The sequence below is a fragment of the Kwoniella shandongensis genome, chromosome 7, assembly GCF_008629635.2.
Source record: "Kwoniella shandongensis chromosome 7, complete sequence".
In the NCBI taxonomy this organism is placed as follows: Eukaryota; Fungi; Basidiomycota; class Tremellomycetes; order Tremellales; family Cryptococcaceae; genus Kwoniella; species Kwoniella shandongensis.
In genome coordinates this window covers 589,140-610,471 of record NC_089293.1, presented here as the reverse complement: position 1 = coordinate 610,471, position 21,332 = coordinate 589,140, and the positions used below count along the sequence as shown (strand labels likewise).

General features: G+C 49.0%; 8 protein-coding genes across 8 annotated transcripts; 3 read left to right on the top strand and 5 right to left on the bottom strand.

The window, feature by feature from the left end:
- Positions 1-33: 33 nt before the first annotated feature.
- On the bottom strand, positions 34-2,882 carry CI109_104097 (uncharacterized protein; the record flags this gene model as incomplete). The annotated part of the gene is made up of 15 exons (XM_032005174.2): positions 34-366; positions 448-565; positions 625-701; positions 773-1,114; positions 1,160-1,201; positions 1,262-1,297; positions 1,352-1,367; positions 1,426-1,463; positions 1,522-1,632; positions 1,693-1,768; positions 1,841-1,905; positions 1,970-2,014; positions 2,071-2,276; positions 2,388-2,485; positions 2,635-2,882. 15 exons carry the CDS (start codon positions 2,880-2,882, stop codon positions 34-36), a joined length of 1,851 nt encoding a protein of 616 aa, XP_031860408.2.
- A 657-nt stretch (positions 2,883-3,539) lies between these two features.
- CI109_104096 (uncharacterized protein) lies at positions 3,540-6,065 on the bottom strand (the record flags this gene model as incomplete). Its single annotated transcript, XM_032005175.1, has 10 exons — positions 3,540-4,759; positions 4,814-4,878; positions 4,958-5,023; positions 5,085-5,240; positions 5,318-5,412; positions 5,481-5,593; positions 5,652-5,733; positions 5,795-5,847; positions 5,907-5,973; positions 6,048-6,065. 10 exons carry the CDS (start codon positions 6,063-6,065, stop codon positions 3,540-3,542), a joined length of 1,935 nt encoding a protein of 644 aa, XP_031860409.1.
- Positions 6,066-9,020: 2,955 nt separating this feature from the next.
- On the bottom strand, positions 9,021-11,503 carry CI109_104095 (uncharacterized protein; the record flags this gene model as incomplete). The annotated part of the gene is made up of 4 exons (XM_032005176.1): positions 9,021-9,532; positions 9,587-10,178; positions 10,230-11,119; positions 11,176-11,503. The coding sequence occupies 4 exons, from the start codon at positions 11,501-11,503 to the stop codon at positions 9,021-9,023; spliced, it is 2,322 nt and encodes a 773-aa protein (XP_031860410.1).
- Positions 11,504-13,114: 1,611 nt separating this feature from the next.
- CI109_104094 (uncharacterized protein) lies at positions 13,115-15,032 on the bottom strand (the record flags this gene model as incomplete). The annotated part of the gene is made up of 9 exons (XM_032005177.1): positions 13,115-13,330; positions 13,391-13,476; positions 13,534-13,624; positions 13,681-13,775; positions 13,833-13,977; positions 14,032-14,344; positions 14,510-14,607; positions 14,666-14,673; positions 14,744-15,032. 9 exons carry the CDS (start codon positions 15,030-15,032, stop codon positions 13,115-13,117), a joined length of 1,341 nt encoding a protein of 446 aa, XP_031860411.1.
- A 665-nt stretch (positions 15,033-15,697) lies between these two features.
- Positions 15,698-16,766, top strand: CI109_104093 (uncharacterized protein; the record flags this gene model as incomplete). The annotated part of the gene is made up of 4 exons (XM_032005178.1): positions 15,698-15,801; positions 15,877-16,006; positions 16,068-16,272; positions 16,336-16,766. 4 exons carry the CDS (start codon positions 15,698-15,700, stop codon positions 16,764-16,766), a joined length of 870 nt encoding a protein of 289 aa, XP_031860412.1.
- Positions 16,767-16,927: 161 nt separating this feature from the next.
- On the bottom strand, positions 16,928-17,670 carry CI109_104092 (uncharacterized protein; the record flags this gene model as incomplete). Its single annotated transcript, XM_032005179.1, has 5 exons — positions 16,928-17,036; positions 17,092-17,132; positions 17,214-17,464; positions 17,531-17,564; positions 17,623-17,670. 5 exons carry the CDS (start codon positions 17,668-17,670, stop codon positions 16,928-16,930), a joined length of 483 nt encoding a protein of 160 aa, XP_031860413.1.
- Positions 17,671-18,166: 496 nt separating this feature from the next.
- Positions 18,167-19,179, top strand: CI109_104091 (uncharacterized protein; the record flags this gene model as incomplete). Its single annotated transcript, XM_032005180.1, has 6 exons — positions 18,167-18,198; positions 18,321-18,420; positions 18,564-18,750; positions 18,843-18,905; positions 18,969-19,022; positions 19,130-19,179. The coding sequence occupies 6 exons, from the start codon at positions 18,167-18,169 to the stop codon at positions 19,177-19,179; spliced, it is 486 nt and encodes a 161-aa protein (XP_031860414.1).
- A 409-nt stretch (positions 19,180-19,588) lies between these two features.
- CI109_104090 (Fe-S protein assembly co-chaperone HscB) lies at positions 19,589-20,813 on the top strand (the record flags this gene model as incomplete). Its single annotated transcript, XM_032005181.1, has 3 exons — positions 19,589-20,143; positions 20,315-20,456; positions 20,671-20,813. 3 exons carry the CDS (start codon positions 19,589-19,591, stop codon positions 20,811-20,813), a joined length of 840 nt encoding a protein of 279 aa, XP_031860415.1.
- Between the last annotated feature and the right edge of the window lie 519 nt (positions 20,814-21,332).

The window sequence follows — 21,332 nt, the reverse complement described above, 5'->3', positions numbered from 1 at the left end:
CTCACGCTGTGTCTGTACTGCTGTGCGGACCCCTCATCTAATACCTGCCTCATCGTATTGATACTCCAGATACTCTGAACCCCTCCACACTTTGCCCTTGGCCCATTTCCGTCTCCCTTCCTTATCTGTCGGGATACCTTCTTCCCTACTCACCCCTTCTTTGATCGCCTGATCAATTACCGCGAGAGCAACTTCAAAGTTGACATCAGGCGCATCTCCAAATTCAGGTAAGAGAGACTGATCTGGATCGTTCAGCGCTGAAGAAAGTTCGGACAGTCGTTTCGAGCCGGCAACAATCATCTTGTCTGTCATCTTGGACGAGGAAGAAAGGATGGTTCCGAGACCCAAACCGGGGTATATCAGGGCCTAGGGATGGGGTGGCAACGTAAGTATAGGTGCATGGGCAGTTAGAGAGACTCTGGGTCTATTCATGGGCTTGGCACGTACATTGTTACACTCCGCGACAACATACTTCTTATCAGATCCTGGTATGTCAACAGGTGGGAACGGTGATCCAGTAGCTATCAAAGCCTTCCCGTCGCTCCAATCGTTTGCGTCTTTCGGACTGCGGATGACCATCTAAATATCAGCCTCTGAAGGACTGAAGCTGACGAGTTCACTCACTCCACCTCGCACAACTTTGTAGGATTGCTGAGAGGGAAAATGATTGGTCTGTCTACGTTCTTTGACATCTCCTTGATCTGTGCATACCCGAAATATCAGCACGAATCCTAGCTCTCCGACCACTGTGATAATAGGATGACAGACTCACCACTTCCTCGGTGAATGCACCTGCATGTGTGCTCGTCCCTATCAACACAGTCGGTTTCACCTTCTTCACCACCTCCAGCAGACCAGTCTCCTCCTCCCCATCTTTCCAATCCTTTTCATCCCTTATGAAACTTTCCTCAATCTCATCTCGGATCTTGTCTTTTCCCAGAGATTTCTTAATCAAGCCGTATTTATCTATCAGCCAGAATTTGCTCGCTGCTTCTTCCTCGGAGAGAGATTTGTCGCTCGATTCGGATTCTAGTACCATGGCATCTCGTAGTTGTCGAGCGATACCGAGCCCAGCAGAACCGGATCCGTAAATCACTATGCGTTGGTCGACGATCTATGTCATGTTAGTGATGCTTCTAAGAGAAATCTGAAAGCTCACCTTTGATTTGGTTACTGCGATAGCAGCTTGGAGAGCAGCGAGCTAGATGGCATTGGCGGCTACGTCAGGAAAGTTTGCGGTGTACCTCTGGAGGATACTCACAGTGACAGCGCCTGTACCCTGTATATCATCGTTGAACTGCGAGTGAAGGTCAGCATGGTCATATCGGTGGAAGATTGGAAAGGGACCCACGATCGAGTGTTGATCACTGTGGGTATCCAAAGTCAGCATCAAATGGCCATGCACACCGCTTTTTCGACACTCACCGATATCGTGCCAAAAGCGACTGTGCGTTGGTCACACCCTTCGCATGGCCAATAGTCAGCAGAGGTTCTGCTCGTTGTTTCTGATGCTGGACTCACGAAGTCTTCAAAGTGCAAAAGACACTTGGGTTGATGTTTCTTGACCAGTCCAACAAACTTCTCTAGGAATGCGTCGTACTTTTGACCCCGCAGTCGTTTCTCTCGATAGCCCTGTGACCCACTTTAGTAACAGCTATCGCCTGTGAGAATCAGGCCTAGGTGACAGCTCACGATGTACAGTGGGTCGTCCAGCAGGTCAGAGTTGTTGGTCCCCACATCCAATGACACAGCCAGAGCTTTGGCCGGGCTGAACAGAGAGGAAAACAAGTTAGCACCCTGAAGGAGCAAATCGGTACTTTGCTGTAGGAAAAGAACGTACTCGATCCCTGCCACGAGACTGTATATGACTGCTTTGGCAGACGATATGCCAATCCCTCCCGACCCCTATGGTGACACAGCGACTGTATATCAGCGTACCCTTCCCTCACCTTCATTCGGTAGGGCTTACTTGATCTCCTATACCCAGGATTGCCTCAGCGTCCGATACCACAATCTATCACATCTATCAGCGGTAGTCCATTGGTCAGCGGTCCACACTGCCTCGCTTACAAGCTCCAGCTCTCTCCCTTCGCACGCATCGAGGAAATCCACTTCCATCTGATCCACGTCCGGAGGAGACAGGTAAAGCCCTTCGCTCCGTCGGAACAGATGAGAATAGTCGGCGATTGCTTCTGCTTCTGTCGGGGTATAGATGATGGGGAACATCTCAATGAGGTGGGTCCGCAGCACTGCGTAGAATAGGGTCCAATTTTGGGCTACGAGGTGAAGGATCAATATCTGGATCAGTTCTTGCCTATGACGACGATGTGATCTTGGGCAAAGCCATTGACCTCATGGGGACGACAAGCGTTGTGTTTGCAGCTCACACTTCATAGATTGCAAGAACGAGTTTTTCTGAATATCCGTCTGACGAGCTTTGTATTGCTCATAAGCTCTCTTGACCTGATCATCAAGTGTGTCGACTCTGTGAAGGAGGGCAGGCAGAGGTCAGCACGTCTCTTATTGATAGTTGTCAGTCCCAGCGGATCATCTCATTATTTCAAGTTCGATGATATACCAAGTCGCACGATCACTCCACCCCGATCTGCTCTGCTGTCAGACAAAGCAACTCACGCGTAAGGTAACCTCCCTCTCAAGCCAAATTCGTCCCTCTCCCTCCTTGTGAACGCAGTACCTTTGTTGAATCTCGGATTATTGAGTATCTCCCCTCCTCTCAACCCAACTTTGAGAGGTGATTGAGCAGCTGCAGCTGCAGCTGCAGCGGCCGAGGTGGAGGTTGAGATGGACATCGTGAGTGAACGTGAATGTCCAGAGGCAATGAGACGGGCTCTACTCGTTCTGGTGAGTAGACGTGTCGACATCGTACTTTTGGTCTTGGTCTATATCCTGCTTGTGTTTTAACCTATACTGTAAGAATGAAGAATAGTTTGAATATAGAAATTGTGATCTTGATGCTTGTGACATCATCATCATCATCATAACCGCACAGCGAGAGACGGAGACGTGGTTGATTTCATTTTTCGGATATTCAGGTACACATCTAGGGTGACTGGCCCAAAAATAGATACAGTAACTTTGGTGGTGTAAATGAGCTGTGGCAGCGCAATTGGGTCGTTGCCTTTCTTCTCGCATACGGCATAGTTGAGACGGACTGTAGCTTGTAGCAACCTATACATATCATATAACTTATAGCAACAGAGTGAGATACAAACGTTCATTATTCTTCACTTGTCATCGTCCTTTCCTTTCCGTCCGAGTCATCGTAATCCCCTGTCGTTTCGTTACATATCCCGTCTTGTCTTCCTAACAGCCCAATCCGTATATCTTACAGTAGCATATAGCAACCAGTCTGTCGTCAATCTGATACGTAAGAGCCGAATCCCCAAATTCCATAGATCTCGTACAAGATTACCTTTCCTGAGCCAATTCGACCGTCACCAAAATAGTTTGTGTTCATTTCGTGCCCCGTTATAGACCGTTGATCAATAAGACCAACACTCCTCCCTAGCGTTGTCCCCTTATGGCGATTTCGCATCCCTTTCCCTGTTATTGAGATGGAGCATTCTCTCCGTCGCCTGCTCATAATCGGGTGGTAAGATCCCTCGTCTCGGTCTTGGTCTTTCCACACCTACCAACCCAAGCGCTACATCTTCTTCCCCACTTGTCGTATGACCCCCTTGACTATTCTCATCTTCCGATTCGATCGTTGGCGAGACCGGTCCTGCGTCAATCTCCCGTTCTCGTTCTCGGCTGAGAGTACTCATCCTTCTGTTATTATGGTTCGATGGCGATCGAGTCATTGGTATCGAAGATGAAGTCGCCGTAGGGCTTGAATGCGAGAAGGATCCAGAGGATCGAGTTCTGACTGGTAGTGGATAAGAGGTCGGGATGTAGAGAGGAGCCGTTCTGAAGGGAGGAGAAGGAGGTGCGTTGTCCAACGTTGACGTCGGAGAATTGCCATATCGCATATCCGGGATGTACTGTGCGCTTGGAGATTGGGGACCACCGCCACCAGACGGACCTTGGATTTGGTGCGGATGAAGTGGATACCTCGACCAAGTGTTGAGCGCAGGAGAAGTTGGGCCAAACGATTCTGGCAAGCTATAAGAATGCGAGTGTCGATCACATCCACAGCAGATTGAGCTGGTAGTGGATTCTGCATAAGAGTGCGAACGACGGTGCGCTGGCGCAACAAGCCGATCATTCGACCGTGTGGGCGAAGGTGGGAAATGAACACTCGTTCCAGCGACTGAAGGAGTGCGGGCGAGCTGTCTCTGTCGCTCCCTCTCGATGATCTCCTGATCGATAGAAGGGTGCCACTGTTCTTGAACGACGCTGCTGTCGTTGATCGGGTACGGATCGACCTGATATGTCTTGCCCTTCTCCTCATTCTCGTATAGGTCGACTGGAGCTCCCTTAGTAAGCCCGCTCCCTCTCTCCTTCTTCCTCCTAAAGACACAGCACCAGAGCAACAACATGGTCACCAAGAGCAGTACCACACCGCCAATGACACCACCAGCGAGAGCAGCAGTGATGTTGGTAGAATGATGAGGTGTCACGAGTCGAGGTGCGGTTGGCAAAGAGTTGTTGAGAATCACGATGCCTTTTGAATCGTCGAGGAGGGGTGGGAACGAACTGTTCACTACCGCGTAATCGATGTCGAGGACAGTCCCGCTGCCACCAAGGTTTGTGACATGTAATGTGTGTGGCTCGTCAGTGAGATTGCTAGCGACATACACTATAGCAAAATGTCAGCTATGTGAGCTACCAGTGAAGATGTTGTTATACCCACAAGAGGTCCCGATGCTGATCTCGTCGGATGAGCCGTTGAAGACATGTGACACACCACTGTCAAGTCTGATTGCCAAGTGGGTCAGCCCACTGTGATAGCCACTGCAACGCCCTCCGACCAAACGACCAAGTGACCAAAACTCACTTGACAGAGTAATTACCACGATCACGATCGGCGGTACCAAAGAGCTGTACACTTGATCCAGAGAACCTGGACCAAGAAACGTCAATCAGCCCCATGCAGATGACTTGGGTGGTCACCGTCGACTTACGAAAAGGTCACACCGTCGCCTACTGTGTGGGTCAGAGCATTGGTACCGTTATAATAACCATCGCTTTCCGGTTCTGCACTCTGAATCCAATCTTTGCCAGAGTAGGCGAACGTAGTCGCCACATTATCGTATTTCGAAGTGTACAGACTTCCAACGCTGAGGCGAGTGCATTAGCTTCTTGCCCTGAAAACTCTTATGGTATTAAAAAGTATGCGAAGGATAGTCGCACATACATAGGGGAGCTGACCACGACGTAGTCGATATCCAGACCCCATACATTTGTATGATTAGGAAGGGAGGCAGTCTTGGAAGGTAAGTTGGTTAGGGTCTAGAGTAACCGAACGGACCATCAGGACAACCTCTTATCTGACCAGTTCGAGAGGAACTCCTACTCACGATCACGTGTTCGATATTATGCGAAAGACCGCCCGCAGTGTAGAGTAAAGTCTGAAAACGATCCGGATCGTCATACCCCAACGTGTAAAGCACGTCTCCTTCGTCGAGTTGGACTGAAGACTACCTTCAGCTTCGAGTACCTTTGCTTTAAACTGCTTAGGCATTGCTTACCAGAGTATGTTCCGTGCTCTGAACGACGTGCGCCGTAGATGTAGATCGCAGTACCGTTGAAGCGGAATGTGAAAGAGGCGTCCTGAACATAGTCTGTCAGACAACAACACACTCTCTGCGACCGAAGGTGCAGTATCACTCACATCGGAAGAAGTGGAATGATAGGTCTGCTGGTAATACTGTCCTCGAGAAGGGTCTTCGGGTCAAGGATCTCTTATCAGCCGTGATATCAGTCGTGTCAGATAGTTGACATACCGGAAGAATGAGATGCGGTCCAGCTGGACGATGGGGACCATTCGAACTGTGGCGAAGTGTCGTCTACCTGTAAAATCTCATCGTGAGCGGGTGTCCCTTGACGAAGGCGAACCTGAGGAGTTAGGGGATTGACCAACTTACCGTGATGTTCATCTTCATCTTACGCCGTGCTGCGTATCGCGTTTAGTATCAAAAGATGCGACTTGATCGATATATGTCGTTCGTCACTAAAATTATATCATCGGGACGACCATGTTCGTCCGTTACCCCGACGTCACATTCCCATGTCTATATATGTATCTCTGGGATACTACTGTATACACTACCGGCCGGCGGACATGAATTGTGTCCGAATGCCATAGCCGCATCGTTCCCACCTGACATGTCCCAACATCCGCACTTTTGATCCAAATTCACAGTTAAGAATCGTGAATACTGACTGTAGCTCAGTCCTTCTTCTGTTCTAGATCAGTGCCTGTCCCGAACATACCACGACTAACTCGGGACGGATAACAAAAGGTCTACGTTAGTCACTTTCACTCAAAAAGCTAAAAGTAACCTTTTGCACCCTGTGCTGATTTGTGCGACATCGCCCAGGGTTAGGGATAGGGCTAAGGCTATGTTGTATGTACATGTACCTCAGGTTCCAGATAGGATCTGGAGTAAGTGTTGAAGGACTGCAATTGCGGCTGTACCCATATTCAATTTCTGTCTTGTATTCTTGGCCCCTTTCTCATCATACATTTTCCTTATCGTAGCGTAGATCATGTTCTCATGACTATGGCGGAATCACATCTTTGGTCGAACTTTGCCTCTGCTATCTTCCCCGCGCTTCCTCTCTTTCTCTTTCTCCTAATGCTTATTTCATGTTTCACGGTCTCGTCTTCATTCTTAGATGACTGATCACGACTCGATTCAACTTGCGTCGTATGATTGCCGATTACCGGATCATCCGAACTACGTCTGCTGTACATCTGACTACGAGTACCACCATTCACTTGCGTAGCTAACACAATCTTTGGAACGGGACGGAAGGAGCCGAACAAACGCATCATATTCCTCACGTCGCCGCTTGTTCAACTCGGCCAAAGTGAAGCGAAGCAAGGTCGCTGGTTTGTGATCACTTGTACGAATACCGTGGACGACTTCTGATCCGAGTTCCGGTTAGTCGTATCCAGGTGATGGGATGACTTGGAAATCGGGTTTTGGGATTACATGCATGAGCGTGACAGACTTTTCACGTTATAGTATCATCATGATCAACATCCCGCTTTACTGGTGTGAGTCATCAGATATAGAAGCTAAAGGTGTGTGTGTTGCTGACGTGTAGGCGTGACAGGATGCCGGCAGGTTGTGCGGAAAGAGATAGACTACCTTTTCCCTCTCATTCTCTTGCTCTCGGTCTAGGCAAATGGTTATGCCAGTGGAGGACTGGATGGTCTTGGGAACGGTAATTGAATGTTCTCTTGATTTTCGGTTCTCCGTCTGCGTATACATACATACATACATTCGTAAAACAATCCCGTGATTCCGCCCGCCCCCGCCCCCAGCCCCTGCCTGCTTCGTCGTATTCCTTCCGGAGAGAGAAAATAGATCTAACCTGATAAGTCGAAGTCGTTGTGTTATGTATCCGCTGTGAAACTCAACACTGTCCCGTGGAACCACCCGTGTTAGTTCGTCATTCCTTCCTCTCAGATTAGACTATCAAATATGAATGGGACTGTGGAGGATAACTTCCAGAGGAATGTGATCGCGGGTAAATGGAAACAATCGAGTTTAAGCTTGGCTTTCTTTCCCGTGCCTTGACGACCTTAGACGTTCGAGCCGATTACCACGTGGTTGGAGATAGAGAGCGTTTCAAATGTATGTTCATGTTGAGCTCTGAGCTTTGGATTGGATTCCACGGATACCCTTTGGTTCAGTCAATCTCACACTCAATCTCATTTCACTGGTGATAGACTCCCGTTGTTCGCTTCATGTATCGTCTGTCGGATTCCGCGATTCACACGTCTTCAGAGACGAGTAGATCGTAGTACGTCCGCTCTTGGAATAAGATCGATCGACAAGGTGAAAATCGGATTATAAACGTGACGAAGTGACACGACTCGAGCACGAAGTACGATAAGCAACGACCAGACCAGACCAAAACGATAACGACGATAAGCTATTCAGTGAAGACGATAAGCCCGGACTCGACCTCGACCTATCTGTAACACCGCGTCATGGATGGGAAACATCTTCTCGCGATTACGTTTGCGCTCAAGCTCTAACCAACAACAACAACAACAACAACAACACTTACATCATCGTAACGAGTATTCATCAGAAACGAATCTGAACGGAATCACCATATCACATCCTTATCCACTTACTGCTCATCGACGTCGACCGATATCATCTTCTGCTCAAGAAAACCATGACTTTACATTGTCAACACTGACGACTGGGGAAGCGCAAGTCAACGCGAATACGAAAGGGGAAGATAAAAGAGGAAAGTTGAAGAAGGTCAGAAAGGCCGAAGATGGCTGGGAGTTGTGGCGTGAAGAGCATTGGAATGATGGGGATCAAGTGCGATCGCGCAAAAGACTAGAAGAGGGGAAGAGGAAGGGGAAGTAAAACGCATGAACGAAGCCTTAGACGAACCGTAACGGCTTTCTGACGAATCTTACGAAATTACGAACATACCTTTAGAGGGATGTCCACAACATATCGTGCCCTTGTCCTTATTTGTACCCTGCATCGCATGTACCATAGTCACTGTGCATTGTCACATACATAATCTGCTCATAACTCATGCTCGTATATATATCTACCGTCCAAATCGACTCATCTCCGTGTATGATGATGTCGAGTTCCTAATCTTACTGTTACTGCTACAGTACTCGTCCTGATCAGAGAAAACGTGAAAAACGAGCGTTGGAAAGTGAAATCTGTGAAACGTCCTACTGATAATGATGATGTGCGCGTGTGTTGTCTGTATGGGGAAGTGATTCGGTCATGAAAACGAATGAAGGAAAGGGAAAAGAAGAAATCTATATTGTCTATGGTCGTGATTGGTAAAAGGAAATTGAAATCGTTAATGTTGGTGTGCCTCGCTCATACTACCATCCCTTCTCATCTACCATGATAGTATTGTTCACCTGATCTTCTCGTTGGATCGGAGTATTCGTTTGATTGAGTATAATACTGATTTTGTCCACTTGGCGGTGTCGAAGCGATACCGGCGCCAGTGCTTCGCCTCGGATCGTGATAATATTCTCCACCTCCTCTCGCTGCTTGCTCGTAAGCTGCCATCGAAGCGTTTGGCTCCTCAGCACTAGGCGATGACCCTTCTCCACTTCCATTACCATAGTATTGCGATGGCGATGCGCTGGAACGTGACGGATAATGGTGAGACGTCATACTCGGTTCGTAAACATTGTCGCCGACCGGCTCCATGATGGACGTCCGTCGACCAAGCGATCCTCTCGACATCGCGGCGGCGTCGGATGAGACAAACGCGGAGGCATCAACCTGCTGCATCATGGGTGGTCGGTCAGATGACGTGTCGTCGGATGCAACGAATCGTTCAACTTCGAGTCCGTCCTCGATACGGTGTGTGTGTCTCCTCCAAAGGTATCCGTAGCCTAAATTGTATTCGTCAGCACATGCTTCACACCACCAAACCATATTGCACATACCGAGATTCCAGATGAAGCTGATAAAGAGGACGACCGTCGAGATACCAAATAGGACGATAATCACGAAACAAATCACCGCTCGGGGGATCGGTTTGACTGCGACGCTCGGGATGAAAGCGACCAACAAGCCAAACGCTGCCAATCGGCAGAAACTGAGGAATGTTGCCATCCAATCTCCCTTTCTATCCTTGTGTGGCCGGCAAGCGAGGATGCTGACAAATACGACAAACTCGACAACGACATTTCCGATGACCTGTGCCCATGCTTGGGCGGGTCCGAACGCGATGAATGCGGCCCGCGCGATCATTGCAAGGACGAGGGGTGCGAACCAGAAGAAGTGGAATCGCTGGCGATAAGCTCGGTACAAGACACCGACCGAGTGGAACCATCGGTAAGACGTATAGAGCGCTGAGATATCAGGTGCAGTGGAAGATGGTCTTCGATGACGTCGGATAGAGAGGATGAACGCGGTGGCGAGAGGGACCAGGCAGAGGAGGATGCCGAACACAGCAAAGAAGATGGAAAGACCAGAATCACCGATGTGGAATTGCCAAAAGGCAAAGATGAATATGGGGAAGAAACCGATTAAGCACTGGATGGAAAGTTAGCCTTGTCTTGCGGTATAGTATCCAGAATTACTCACCACTCGCAGAGCGTTGCCCAAGCAGAAGTCCCACCACATCCGCCTGAATCTGGGCGCCCAATACAATCCTTCCCTGTCTCTTCCAAACCTGTCGAAGATCGTAAGGAAGATGAAAACTATGACGTGGAAAGCGACAAAGATGGCAATGAACGCAAGGAAGACGAAGAAAATTGTGTCGTACGCATTCGCCTCGGGAATCCTCATGGTATTCGTGTACACCGGGAGACCGGTGTCCAAGTCGGTGGTCGCGTTCTGCGCGAGAGCTGAAGGGATAGCAACACGTTTAGCAAAGTGCGCCAAATCGCTTTTGCTCGTCGCAGAGTCGGCGAGGAAACTCTTGAAAGCCGAAGTTGAGGACGTCACCTCGTTGAGAGAGGTGTAAACGTTGTACGGCGAAAACTTCCTGTTGATGTACTGCACGTCCGAATAGGCTGTTCCATCCAGATGTCCACCAGTCTTCTCCCTCATCTTGTTGATGGTGTTCTGCATGCTTGAAGAATGGAAAAGTCCTAGTGCCCAATGGAAGTTCTGCACAAAGGCCGAGTAAGCGAGAGGATAGTTGAGGTGCATCAACCCCGTGGCGGCGGCAGCTTGGAAAAGGAAAAGAATGTCGAACCACCTGTATTGCGCGGGGGAAGGTGAGTCTGCTGCGGCAGTGTGGAATAACGCAGCGAGGAAAGCGGCGAGTGTGAACATTCCTGTGGCCCATTTGACGGCAGTTTGCTGGGTTGTCTTGCCATTGGATAGAGTTGCTTGCAGACATGCGGCGATATCGCCTGTCTCTTCGCGGATGAGTTCGATCCGAGCGTAACCCTCGAGATTGGGAATGGTGTAAGCGATTCCTGGAATCTTAGAGGAGTACTTTGAGGGAATGGGATATGTCCCATAGCCTGCAACACAAGATCAGTTGCCGTAAAGCATAAGAGTGAATAGTAGGGCAACTCACCTGTAAAGTTGACCTGCGGTAATGGACAGATGACACCTTCGAAGTAATCACACAGATTCAAGGTTGTGTTCACCGCTTCAATCCCATATACGTTGAGGTAGAGATTCGCCGACACGTTCAAGTTGTTCTCGACTGATGCGAGGGAGAAGGAAAAGGTCACAGACCCATTCGATTGGTGATATGCAATATCAAACTCTTCGACAATGACGGCCCTCGCTTCGGCACAATAGGTGACGGAGTCGGTGTAGAGCGTTCCCGAAGCGGCGAACACGGGAGTAAGGAATGAGAGAAGGAAAAGGGGGATGAAGGAGAGGATCGGTATTCTCATGGTGGCGTGGTGTAATTGGGAGCGAGCGAGAGATGAATGCAGACTGGGGTGTGGCGTAGTGCTATTACAGATCAGACATACATCAGTAAGTCCATGTCGTATGATATATGATGTTACGTCCTCGATCGGTCGAATGGATTCCGAGTGAACACGAGGAAGAAAGCGCAGACCGAAAACTCACCTCGACTCCGCAACGTGTTACAAGAACAATGACCTCCTTTTTCACTTTAGTCTGAAACCCCTTTCTGTTCCCCTTGCACACAAAAACGGTGTGTCTCTTCACAATGATCTCACTCTATCTTTCCTCGATGATGATAATGATATCTGTAGACTTTCTCTGTGTCCTTCCTACTATCGGCCGAGCTGCTGTGAGTTCTTGATCGTCAAGTTATAACTTATATCACCGCCGGTCCAATTTGCGTGATCACCGATTGTCCGATGTCCAATTCCTTTCCTTTCCTGTTCTTTCCTATCGTATTTCCCTGCCGTCCGTGTCCGTGCGTGCGTGCGTGCGTGACCAACAGACTAAATATCGTACAAAACGTCGTTTCTGCGAAGAGAAGAAAGAGGTGAAAGAATACGAAAAGAGGGAAAAAGAAACGATGCAATCTAATAATGAATTGAAAGATTAGCAAGAGTTTGCAAGTGGTGGTGGTGGTGATGGTGGGAAATGCTCAAGTTTTAAGGGTCAAGGGTCAGAAACCAAGAATTAAAGTTTAATGCTACCACTAACCGTTTGACAACTGACACTACCCAAAGCGAAGGGATGATGGAATGATGGAATGATGGAATGACCGCGGGATCCGCAGACAACAGCCTAACTGGTCAAGTGGAGTGACTACAAAGTGCTGCGCTGTAGTATCGGTGGATGATACGATACGATACGATGCAATGGCGAATCGATGACAGACCGATCAATCAATCAAGCCAAGCATAAAGTAAGTTGAACTCGTCATACCACTCACGCCCATTATTACAAAAGTACGAGTAGCGGTCGTACGGCATTCCTCTCGTTCGGTCTGAGACTTGTTCCCGGACCTACGTCAGTGTAGCATTAGGACAACAAAGACCGAGCCTACATCGTCATTTACATCACAATCATGCTACATTCTTTGCTTGAACGCTTCATGACCATGCATCTATCTCATCCATTCATGCTTGTTCAGCTGATCAATCACAGAGCCGCCGCTCGAATGCGGACACATGAACCTTCTGATCGCAGTTCTGCAATATTCAAATTTCGACTATGCCGCACTGAACACCTGACACACTTGTTTTTGATAGAGATCTCACTGAATATCGACTGTGATACTACATGTTCATTCCTTACTCCCGTTTGTCTACTCACATAGAGACTACCCATTTGTTTCATGAGACCAAAAGATTACTATTGAAAAGAGGTTTCTCGAATGAAACGAATATTGAAAAAGAATGCCCAGTAGGGGCGCGTACCACGAGGTGTGAGGTCCAATGTCATGGCCAAAAGCCCAAATGAACTGAATTTGAATTTGAATATCTTTACTTTTTGATCTTCCTCCTTGTCTCCCTTCCCTCTCTACACCGTCCATAGCGACTGCTTCGACTACCATACTTCCGCGTCCCTGAAACAAACTACGCCTCAACCTCCATCTTCTCATCCTCTGCGGGGGCGGCCTCCTCAGACTTCTTGTCGCTCTCAACCTCCTCGACTGTTTCCTCCTTTGCGGGCTCTGCAGACTTATCCGCCTCAGGCTCGGCAGGCTTCTCAGCGGATTTGGTCTCGCCGTTAGTCGCGGACGCAGCCGATTCGCCGTTCGGCTTGCCCTCATTGTTGATGAAGTCGGTCCACTGAACGATGCAATGTTCGTTAGCTACGTCCATCCCACTTCGCTTTACCGCGTAACCTACCTGGTGCATAAGCTTGCCGGCTCGCTCGGTGATCTTAAGCTCGTCATCTCGAGGAATTTCAGTCAAGGTTTGGATCTTCTTCATCACTGCAATAGTAGCATTCGTTAGCAAACAGCTCACTTCCAATGTGCTCGTAAACTAACCTTTGCCAATCTTGGAGTATTGCAAAGCCTCTATTGTTATAGAGTCGTATGATTCGATCGTCTTGAATAGGTCGTCGTAGACGGTCATCTCCTACAAACGCGGCCTGTCAGCTACGGCACAGCACCGGTTCAACACTGGAAACCCACCTCAGCTGTAGGCAATGATTTGCTCAAGAAAGCTCGCTGAAGCTTGTGTCTCCAGTCCTTGACCTTGATGCACTCGGGGTTGGAAGCCAAGGGGTCTGGGATAGAGAAATTAGCTCTTCACAGCTCTCAGCCGCACGGGATACTATACTCACCATCGTCTACCGGTTCTTGGTTCTCGGTCTTGGAAGCGGAAGCCTTCGACGATTTGGCCGCTTCAGCCTTGGGCTTTGCAGCTGGCTTCGCCTTGGCTTTAGATTTGGGTGCTTCTTCCTCTGAATCAGCCGCAGAAGCTCCGTTCTGGTAATTCGTCAGCCCAGCTTGACACAAAAAAAATTATGGTGTCTAACTCACCTTGGCCTTGGCAGCAGTCTTCGCCTTCTTCTTCTTGTCCTTCTTCTCCGCGGCGCTCCTCTTTCGCTTTCCACCGGTAGCTACTTCCTCCTCATCCTCGTCCTCAAGCTCATCCACATTGGCGTTAGCCTCGGCTTCTGCCTCCTCACGGGCCTTGTGGATCTCCTGTTGCTGTGAATCCCATTCGGTGGGGTCCTGAGCGGTTTGGTACGCCTCTCGGAGACCACCGGCAGGTTTTCGGTGAGGTTCGGACAGGTATGTGGAGATTTCGGAGGAAGAAAGGGGTTTGATCTCTTTGCTCTGTAGCCAGGAGCTGTGGAGAACAATCGAAAGTCAGCACGGTCCGCTTGGACTCGAAGAGGCGGAGCAGCAGGGTGGCAGTACAGGAGCAGGCCAAGATTACCAATCGAATGGTGGGAAAATGCGAAAAATGCCATCGTACAAGGAAGCAAGGAATGGTTTAGCATGTTGTACTCACAAGTCACCAGCGGGAAAGAATTGACAGCAGTAGATGAATGGACTCTTTCCGGGTCGTTGACTGAGGACGTTGCGTGGGAGAGTTTCAGGGTCCGCAATCTACGCGATCTGTCAGCCTAGGTCCGCCATCATCACGCCGTCCTGTGCCAAAGCTCACCCTTGCAGCTGCAAGAATAACACAAAGTCAGCTCATCTGTCGGTCATCTGCCAGCGATGTGTGGGGATGTAGACTCACGCCAAGGAGGGTAACCTCTCAATCTCGCCAAAACGATGTCTCCAACCTCGAATGTCCTCTTCTCATCAGCTGCACTGGCAGCAGCACCACCCTTCTTGCTTCCTCCAGGAAGAGATGCTCGTCCCTTGGCAGGTTTCGCTTTGGTCGATGGAGAGGAGGGCTTCTTGGCGGGGGACGAAGCTGGTTTGTCGGGCTGTTCGTCGGCAGCAGAGGATGAAGGAGCTTCGGCAGGAGGTGGGGCAGGGGCAGACGCGTCAACGGACGGGGATTGTTCCTCGGCTGCAGACATTTTGACAGATCTGAAATGAGTACCGTGTCAGCATAACATTCAGACAAAGTGGTCAGTAGATGGGTCGATATGTACGATTTATTCGAATCGGGACGCGTCACACGCTCTGAATCGGATTTGTTGACGAGTTAGGTAGAAGTGGAGGTATGTCGGTGAGCTCGAGCTATGCAGGTAGGAGTGAGCTGGCGCACACGTGATAGAGCCCACATAGTGGAAGCTGTGGCTCACTGTGACGAGGTCAGGCTGTGCTGCGGTAGTGTTGTTATGTCGGTTGATAAATGAGGAATGTGAGGAATGAAGATGAGAATGGATGATGGAAAACCAATGTGGGGAATTGAATGAGTTGATGTCCATCCTGTATAGTCATCTCCTAATATGCGGTTAGTCCAGGGGAGAAGGGGGATACAGAGAGGCGTCATCCAGTCCAGATCTGCCGCATTCGGAAACTTTCGGCGTTTTCATATCTCAGCCGCGTGGGACTTGCCCATCGATTAGGCTTGTGGACACCAGGGGGCTCGTTTAGGCGCGTGAAGCGACCGGCCGGAGATCGCCTCGTACTGACTTGACAGCTATCAAGCGGCGTCACCTTTGTCCATCGTCTTGACATACTTAGCACTGTTGACTGAAACAATCACACTCGAGTCGGCACCAGACATACCGAAGACATGCGCTCCTCTGTTGCTGTCTCCTTGCTGTCAGCGGCTGTCCTTACGGCCCCCGTTCTCGCATTCAGAGATACATCTCCTCTTCTCCTTTGGGCTTCTGATCCGTAAGTCGATCTTTACTTTACCTTGAGACAACCCAACAGTCTGTCACACCGACTAACTCTCCTATCTATATCTAGGAGCAAAGCGTTCGAAGCAGCGTCGAAGGCTTTAGCTAGTACCGGATTCGTTGATGCCAATGAATTATACGACAAGATCTCGACCCTCGGCTGCGATTGGGAGACAGTCGTCTTGGTTCATGTTGATGAGGTGAGTCGGTATCATCAGGTCATGGACTCGATCACTAATGTTTTATACACAACGACAACAGCTACACCACTCTCACCTTTCCGAGCTCTCATATCCCTCTCACGACGCTCATCTCCACATCCCATACCTCGTGAAGCCTAATCGTCGGAACTTGGACACTAGAGCGGACGAATGGGCTCAGACTTGCGGAGCGGAGGTGGTCACCTCTTTCGATGATGTGAAGGCAGGGAAGACACTTGTCAAGCTTGAGGCGGGTCAGGACGAGGGTGAGCCAGCCATTCCATAATGTGGCCTTGAGCTTTTAAGCTGACTTGGTTTGTGATGCTTAGCTCTACCCGTGCTTCCCTCCGATCTCGCAACACCTCATCTCCTTCTTGTGACAGGATCAAGATCGACTCACGTCCACGAGAAGAAACAAGAACGACCTTTCCCCACCCACACCACCTCTTCCACCAAACACCACAAGACCCACACCGCCACCTCAACCTCAATTGCAACCTCTATCTCTACCTCGACATCGACCTCAACCTCAACGTCAACCCCCTCAAAACACAATTCTACCATTCCTACCGATGGTCCCTTGTTGCAGAGAGTACAACTTCTCACTACGCCAATCATCACCTCTTTGCTCATAACGTTCGGCTTGTTCCTCCCCATCGCTGCGTTCGGTGTCTCTGCGCTTGCGGGTATTCAAGTCCCACCAAGAATGATGGAGATTGGAAAAGGTTTGGTGGTTGACAAGGCGAGAAAAGATCAGTAAAATTGACCGTTTGTACCCGTGCTTTCGTCTGTTGATACATAACAACGTCATGCACTTCACTTTTTGATTTCAGAGCATCACAGATCACGGAGCGTCGTCCGTCATCCATCTTGCCAGGCAGCTCGAGCTCGGGTATATAAAGGATGCATGTATTGCAATGTCTACTTTCTCATGAGAAGGTAGACGTTTTCACCAACGACAACAGAAGCTAAATGTCTATATGATCCTCGAAGAGCCATGAGCAGACCGCCAAAGGAGAAGTATGCGGTGCTGTGGTTACAGATCCTATCAGCGTTGTTTTGTATATCCAATACGGTCCACTCACGTTTGGTTATCTCCTTGTGCTGAATCGTCGAATTTGTAAATCTACAAGCAGGCATGTCGTTAGTACCCACTCGCTCTGAGCAGAAGCATATCCCGTTGGCGTGGATGATTCCAACCACGTACCTTGCCATACATCACATAATCGTAGTCCTTCGCCAACCCCTGATCATCACTTCTCCACAACTCCTTCTTAATCTTCTTAACACCCTCCTCACCATCCTCATCACCGTTCGCCGCCTCCAACTCTTCTGGAATCAACGATCGTGCGAGAGCAAGTGTGAATGTCTCGTCGACTGTTAAAGGGTAGAGTTCGTTGGCGATGTCGAGGGTGAGTGACATGTTGAGATTGTGTGAAGGGGCTGTTATTCTTGATACTAAGCAAGTACGAAGGGACAGAGTCAGCTTTGCATTAAACTAATTCGTTAAGTTAATAGACATACCTCGGTCGAACTTCTTGCCATCTTTGTCGACGGTCTGCGAGAAAGTTTTATCAGTTATCCGAGTACGTTGCTATTCACATGGGGCCGCTCACATCAACCGTGAATCGGTCCTCGAAGATAACGTTGGAGGTCTCCGCCATGATGTAGGGTAGCTGAAGGACGGATGAAGGGGGATTATAGGTCGAGCGGTCTCTCAATCAAGTCGTGGTTGGTGTTCTGAGCAATCTGCGTTGATCAAATAGTGGCTGAAAGCGGAGTAGTAGAGATATGCAATGAATTAGTCAAGGTTGTTATTGTCATTCATCCACTGCAAGTGAAGCAACAAATGTTGAAATCTGGCAAAACGACCTTCTCGCTGCCTGCAGACTCTGTGGACATTATTTCTTCCCCCCTTTTTGGTGTTTTTCTAATCCACCGTCGTCAGTTATGGAACTTTGCCTCCCAACTAAACTACAGCAATCTTCGCTTTCCTCTCGAGATATTACCATCTGACACAAGATCAACAGCGAGTGCAAGACACGCATACCGAGCTAAATAGGCAGATCGAGACTACGCCTGCGAAAAGGATATCGCCCACCGCAAACTTTGCCAAAACTCTGATCTAGAGCTTCCACATCCCATCCTCAACAATTCATCATGTCCCACGGCGATCATTCACGAGACCCATGGTGAGTCGTCTCCTGTCCTTCCAACATCGAAATGCTGGCCGTCAGTCATTGGTCTGCGAGATATCAACAGGATATAGTTGATCGGAGAACATGTCTGCTGACTCTCTTTTTTCCGTCCATAGCCCATATGTCATCCTTAACGATTTCGGAGGTGCTTTCTCGATGGGTGCGATTGGTGGTGGTATCTGGCACGGTATCAAGGGAGCTAGAAATAGTCCCAGGGTGGGTTACATCTCCATCTTGTTGCGCAAACCTGTTTGTCCTACTTGCTGACTGAATGCTGTCTTCCCTTTGTCTCTCCTTCTCTCTCCAACCTCTTCAATGATGTCAAACTCTACAACTAAAACGCTCACCTCACTCAACAGGGCGAACGATTCGTCGGATCCATGTCTGCGATCAAAGCTCGTGCTCCCGTATTAGGTGGAAACTTTGGTGTTTGGGGTGGTCTTTTCTCGACGTTCGATTGTGCCGTCAAGGGATATAGACAGAAGGAGGATCCTTGGAACGCTATCATTTCTGGTTTCTTGACAGGTGGTAGTTTGGCTTTGAGGGGTGAGTGTGACTTCCACATGGAAGGGAAATGCACGCAACCTGGAACCATTTAGTGAGAAGGTTGAGCTGATCGCGTGATGATTACCTCGCAGCTGGTCCCAGATCTGCGTTCGGTTCAGCTGTCGGTTGTGGTATCCTCTTGGGTGTATTCGAAGGTGAGCTGATACGCTATTGAGAACGTCGGTCATAAAATCGAAGCTGATCATCTACCTTCCAAGGTGTCGGTGTCCTCATGAACCGAATGTTTGCTCAACCTATCCCTCAAATGCAATGTGAGTGGGGTCTCAATTCACATGATAGAGATTCTTCGCAGATCTTATCTTTCCTCCCGATGAGCTTGGTCATGCTTGAATTTACACGGCTGACGCTACTTCTGTAGTACCCGAACAAGCAGCAGCTCCATCAGCTCCTGCCGTGTCTGCCGCTTAGTTTCCTCGTTAGTCGTTTTGGATCTTGTATAATCCACTTCACTTCTCCATTTACATGCATCGTATCTCATAGCAGCGGGTCCTAGCAGCGGATGGCAGTGTTGCACTGGCCGAGAGATCAGTTGATCGTGTTGCATTGCACCGCATGAAGATTGTCTATCGTACACTTGCTCTGTTGTCGTTTTTCGTTGTTATTCGGTGATGATCGGTGGTGGAGGGAGGCGAGAACGTCATCGGTCGGCCGATTTCCTAATTTTCGATGAGATTATAAACATTCAGTCATTCCTTCCATTCTACATCCACATCTCATCTGAAGTCGACACAACATCTGGAAAAACCGCTTGTATCAAATATAGCGACCGATTAGAACGACACATTGCTGTACACAGATACATCGATTTAGCTCCAAAATGATCACAAGATTACCTCCGGCGTGTTCGTCTTCTCTCCTATCGATACCGCGATGTATCGCTTCACGTTCTTCACTCCGGCCACGATCCCTTGCGCAAGCCCAAGCCCAATTGCCCCTTCTCACCATATCAAGACGGCACAACTCCTCCAGCTCTTCCTCGTCATCGTCATCATATACACCAACACGACCTTGTCCATCATGTCATCGTCAAATCCCATTACCCCTCTCACCTTGTCCATCATGTTCTACCCTTCTCCCTTTACCTTCCACCCTATCTCACCATTCGCTCCTTTATCTCTCTTCGCCTATCCTTCCCTCCTCCCAATCAAAGCAATTTGACATACCTACCGAACTCGCTAGTTTACCAGCGAACGGATATGGGTTGGATAAGGCTGATTTGAGAAGTAAATGGGTACGAAGACAGAGGGAGTTGCATCCTGATAAATATAGTAGTAAAGGTGATAAAGAGGTGGATATGGCCAGAGAACTCAGTGGGAGGGTGAACGAGGCGTATAATGTGTTGGGGGATGAACTGAAGAGAGCAGAATACCTCGTGAGTAAATTAGAATTCCATCCAGAAGGCTGTTGCCACCATCCATGACTGCATCTGGCTTGCCCACGCGAGTCCCATTTTGCACGGCGATTGGGCAATGGGGGTTTCAGTAGCAACACGCAGCAGTTCCCTCTTGGAGCAAAGCACAAGCTGACACACCCACCACTTCAGCTGTCAATCCATCAACAAGGTCCCGAAGAGACGGACAAGATTGACGATCCTCTCCTCCTTGCCGAAATCTTAGAAGCTCGAGAAGAGCTGGAGGAGGCTTCGAACCAAGATGAGATTGAATCGATACGCGCTTCCAACCGAGGTGAGTGTGATTGCTATTCTGGAGCTCTTTCCTCGTTTCTCTTTGTTCTCTCTTGTGGCTTTGGCAATCTGCTATTGCCGACTTTCTTCGGACCATATTGTGACTCTGTTTCCGTCATTCCTGTGTTATTGTGTTACCTCCCTTTTCGTCCACTTATGATCATAGATAGACACAGAATAACGCTGATATCTTGGCGCTCCATTCTTTTCCGCAGAGAAAGTATCAGAGATAATATCCTCTCTCACCGACGCATTCTCGCAAAAACCTCCCAATCTTGAAGAGGCAAAGACGTTAGCTGTACAATTGAGATATTGGCAAGGTCTCGAGAAAGCAGCAAAGGAGCGTGTTGTGGAATGAACTTCAGTGACACGCTTCGTAGTGTGTGAGGAGACATGGGGTTTTGAGGGGTCTAGGCGGTGGTTGAAGATATCTGCATTGAGGTTGCGGCGGCAATTTGAGATGGCGAGTTGGGTAGGGGAGGAAAAGAATGGTGGTGATACGCATGTGCATCTGTAGCTCTTATCAAATAGCATGGTTAGGATCAACTCAACAGCATTTAGCCGACAGATAGACTTAGATCTTCAAGTGATGCGAATCATGTATCAAGTATAACTTGCGTTAATGCTCGCTCGCACACAGATCATCCCTTACCGGTGACCCATCAAACGAAAGCTTGTTCTCACCATGTCCAGCGCTCACCGCGCACAGCGCACAGCTCAAAGCAAGCACGAAGTTGGCATCTCAAGATTGACTTTCTCTAGCAAGTGAGCGGCAAGGCTACTACAACGCACAGAAGACAGACAAGACCACTATCTACACTGCAAATCGTAAAAGACTCATCCCACATCGCTCGCCAGCGAAGCGAAGCAAATCCCC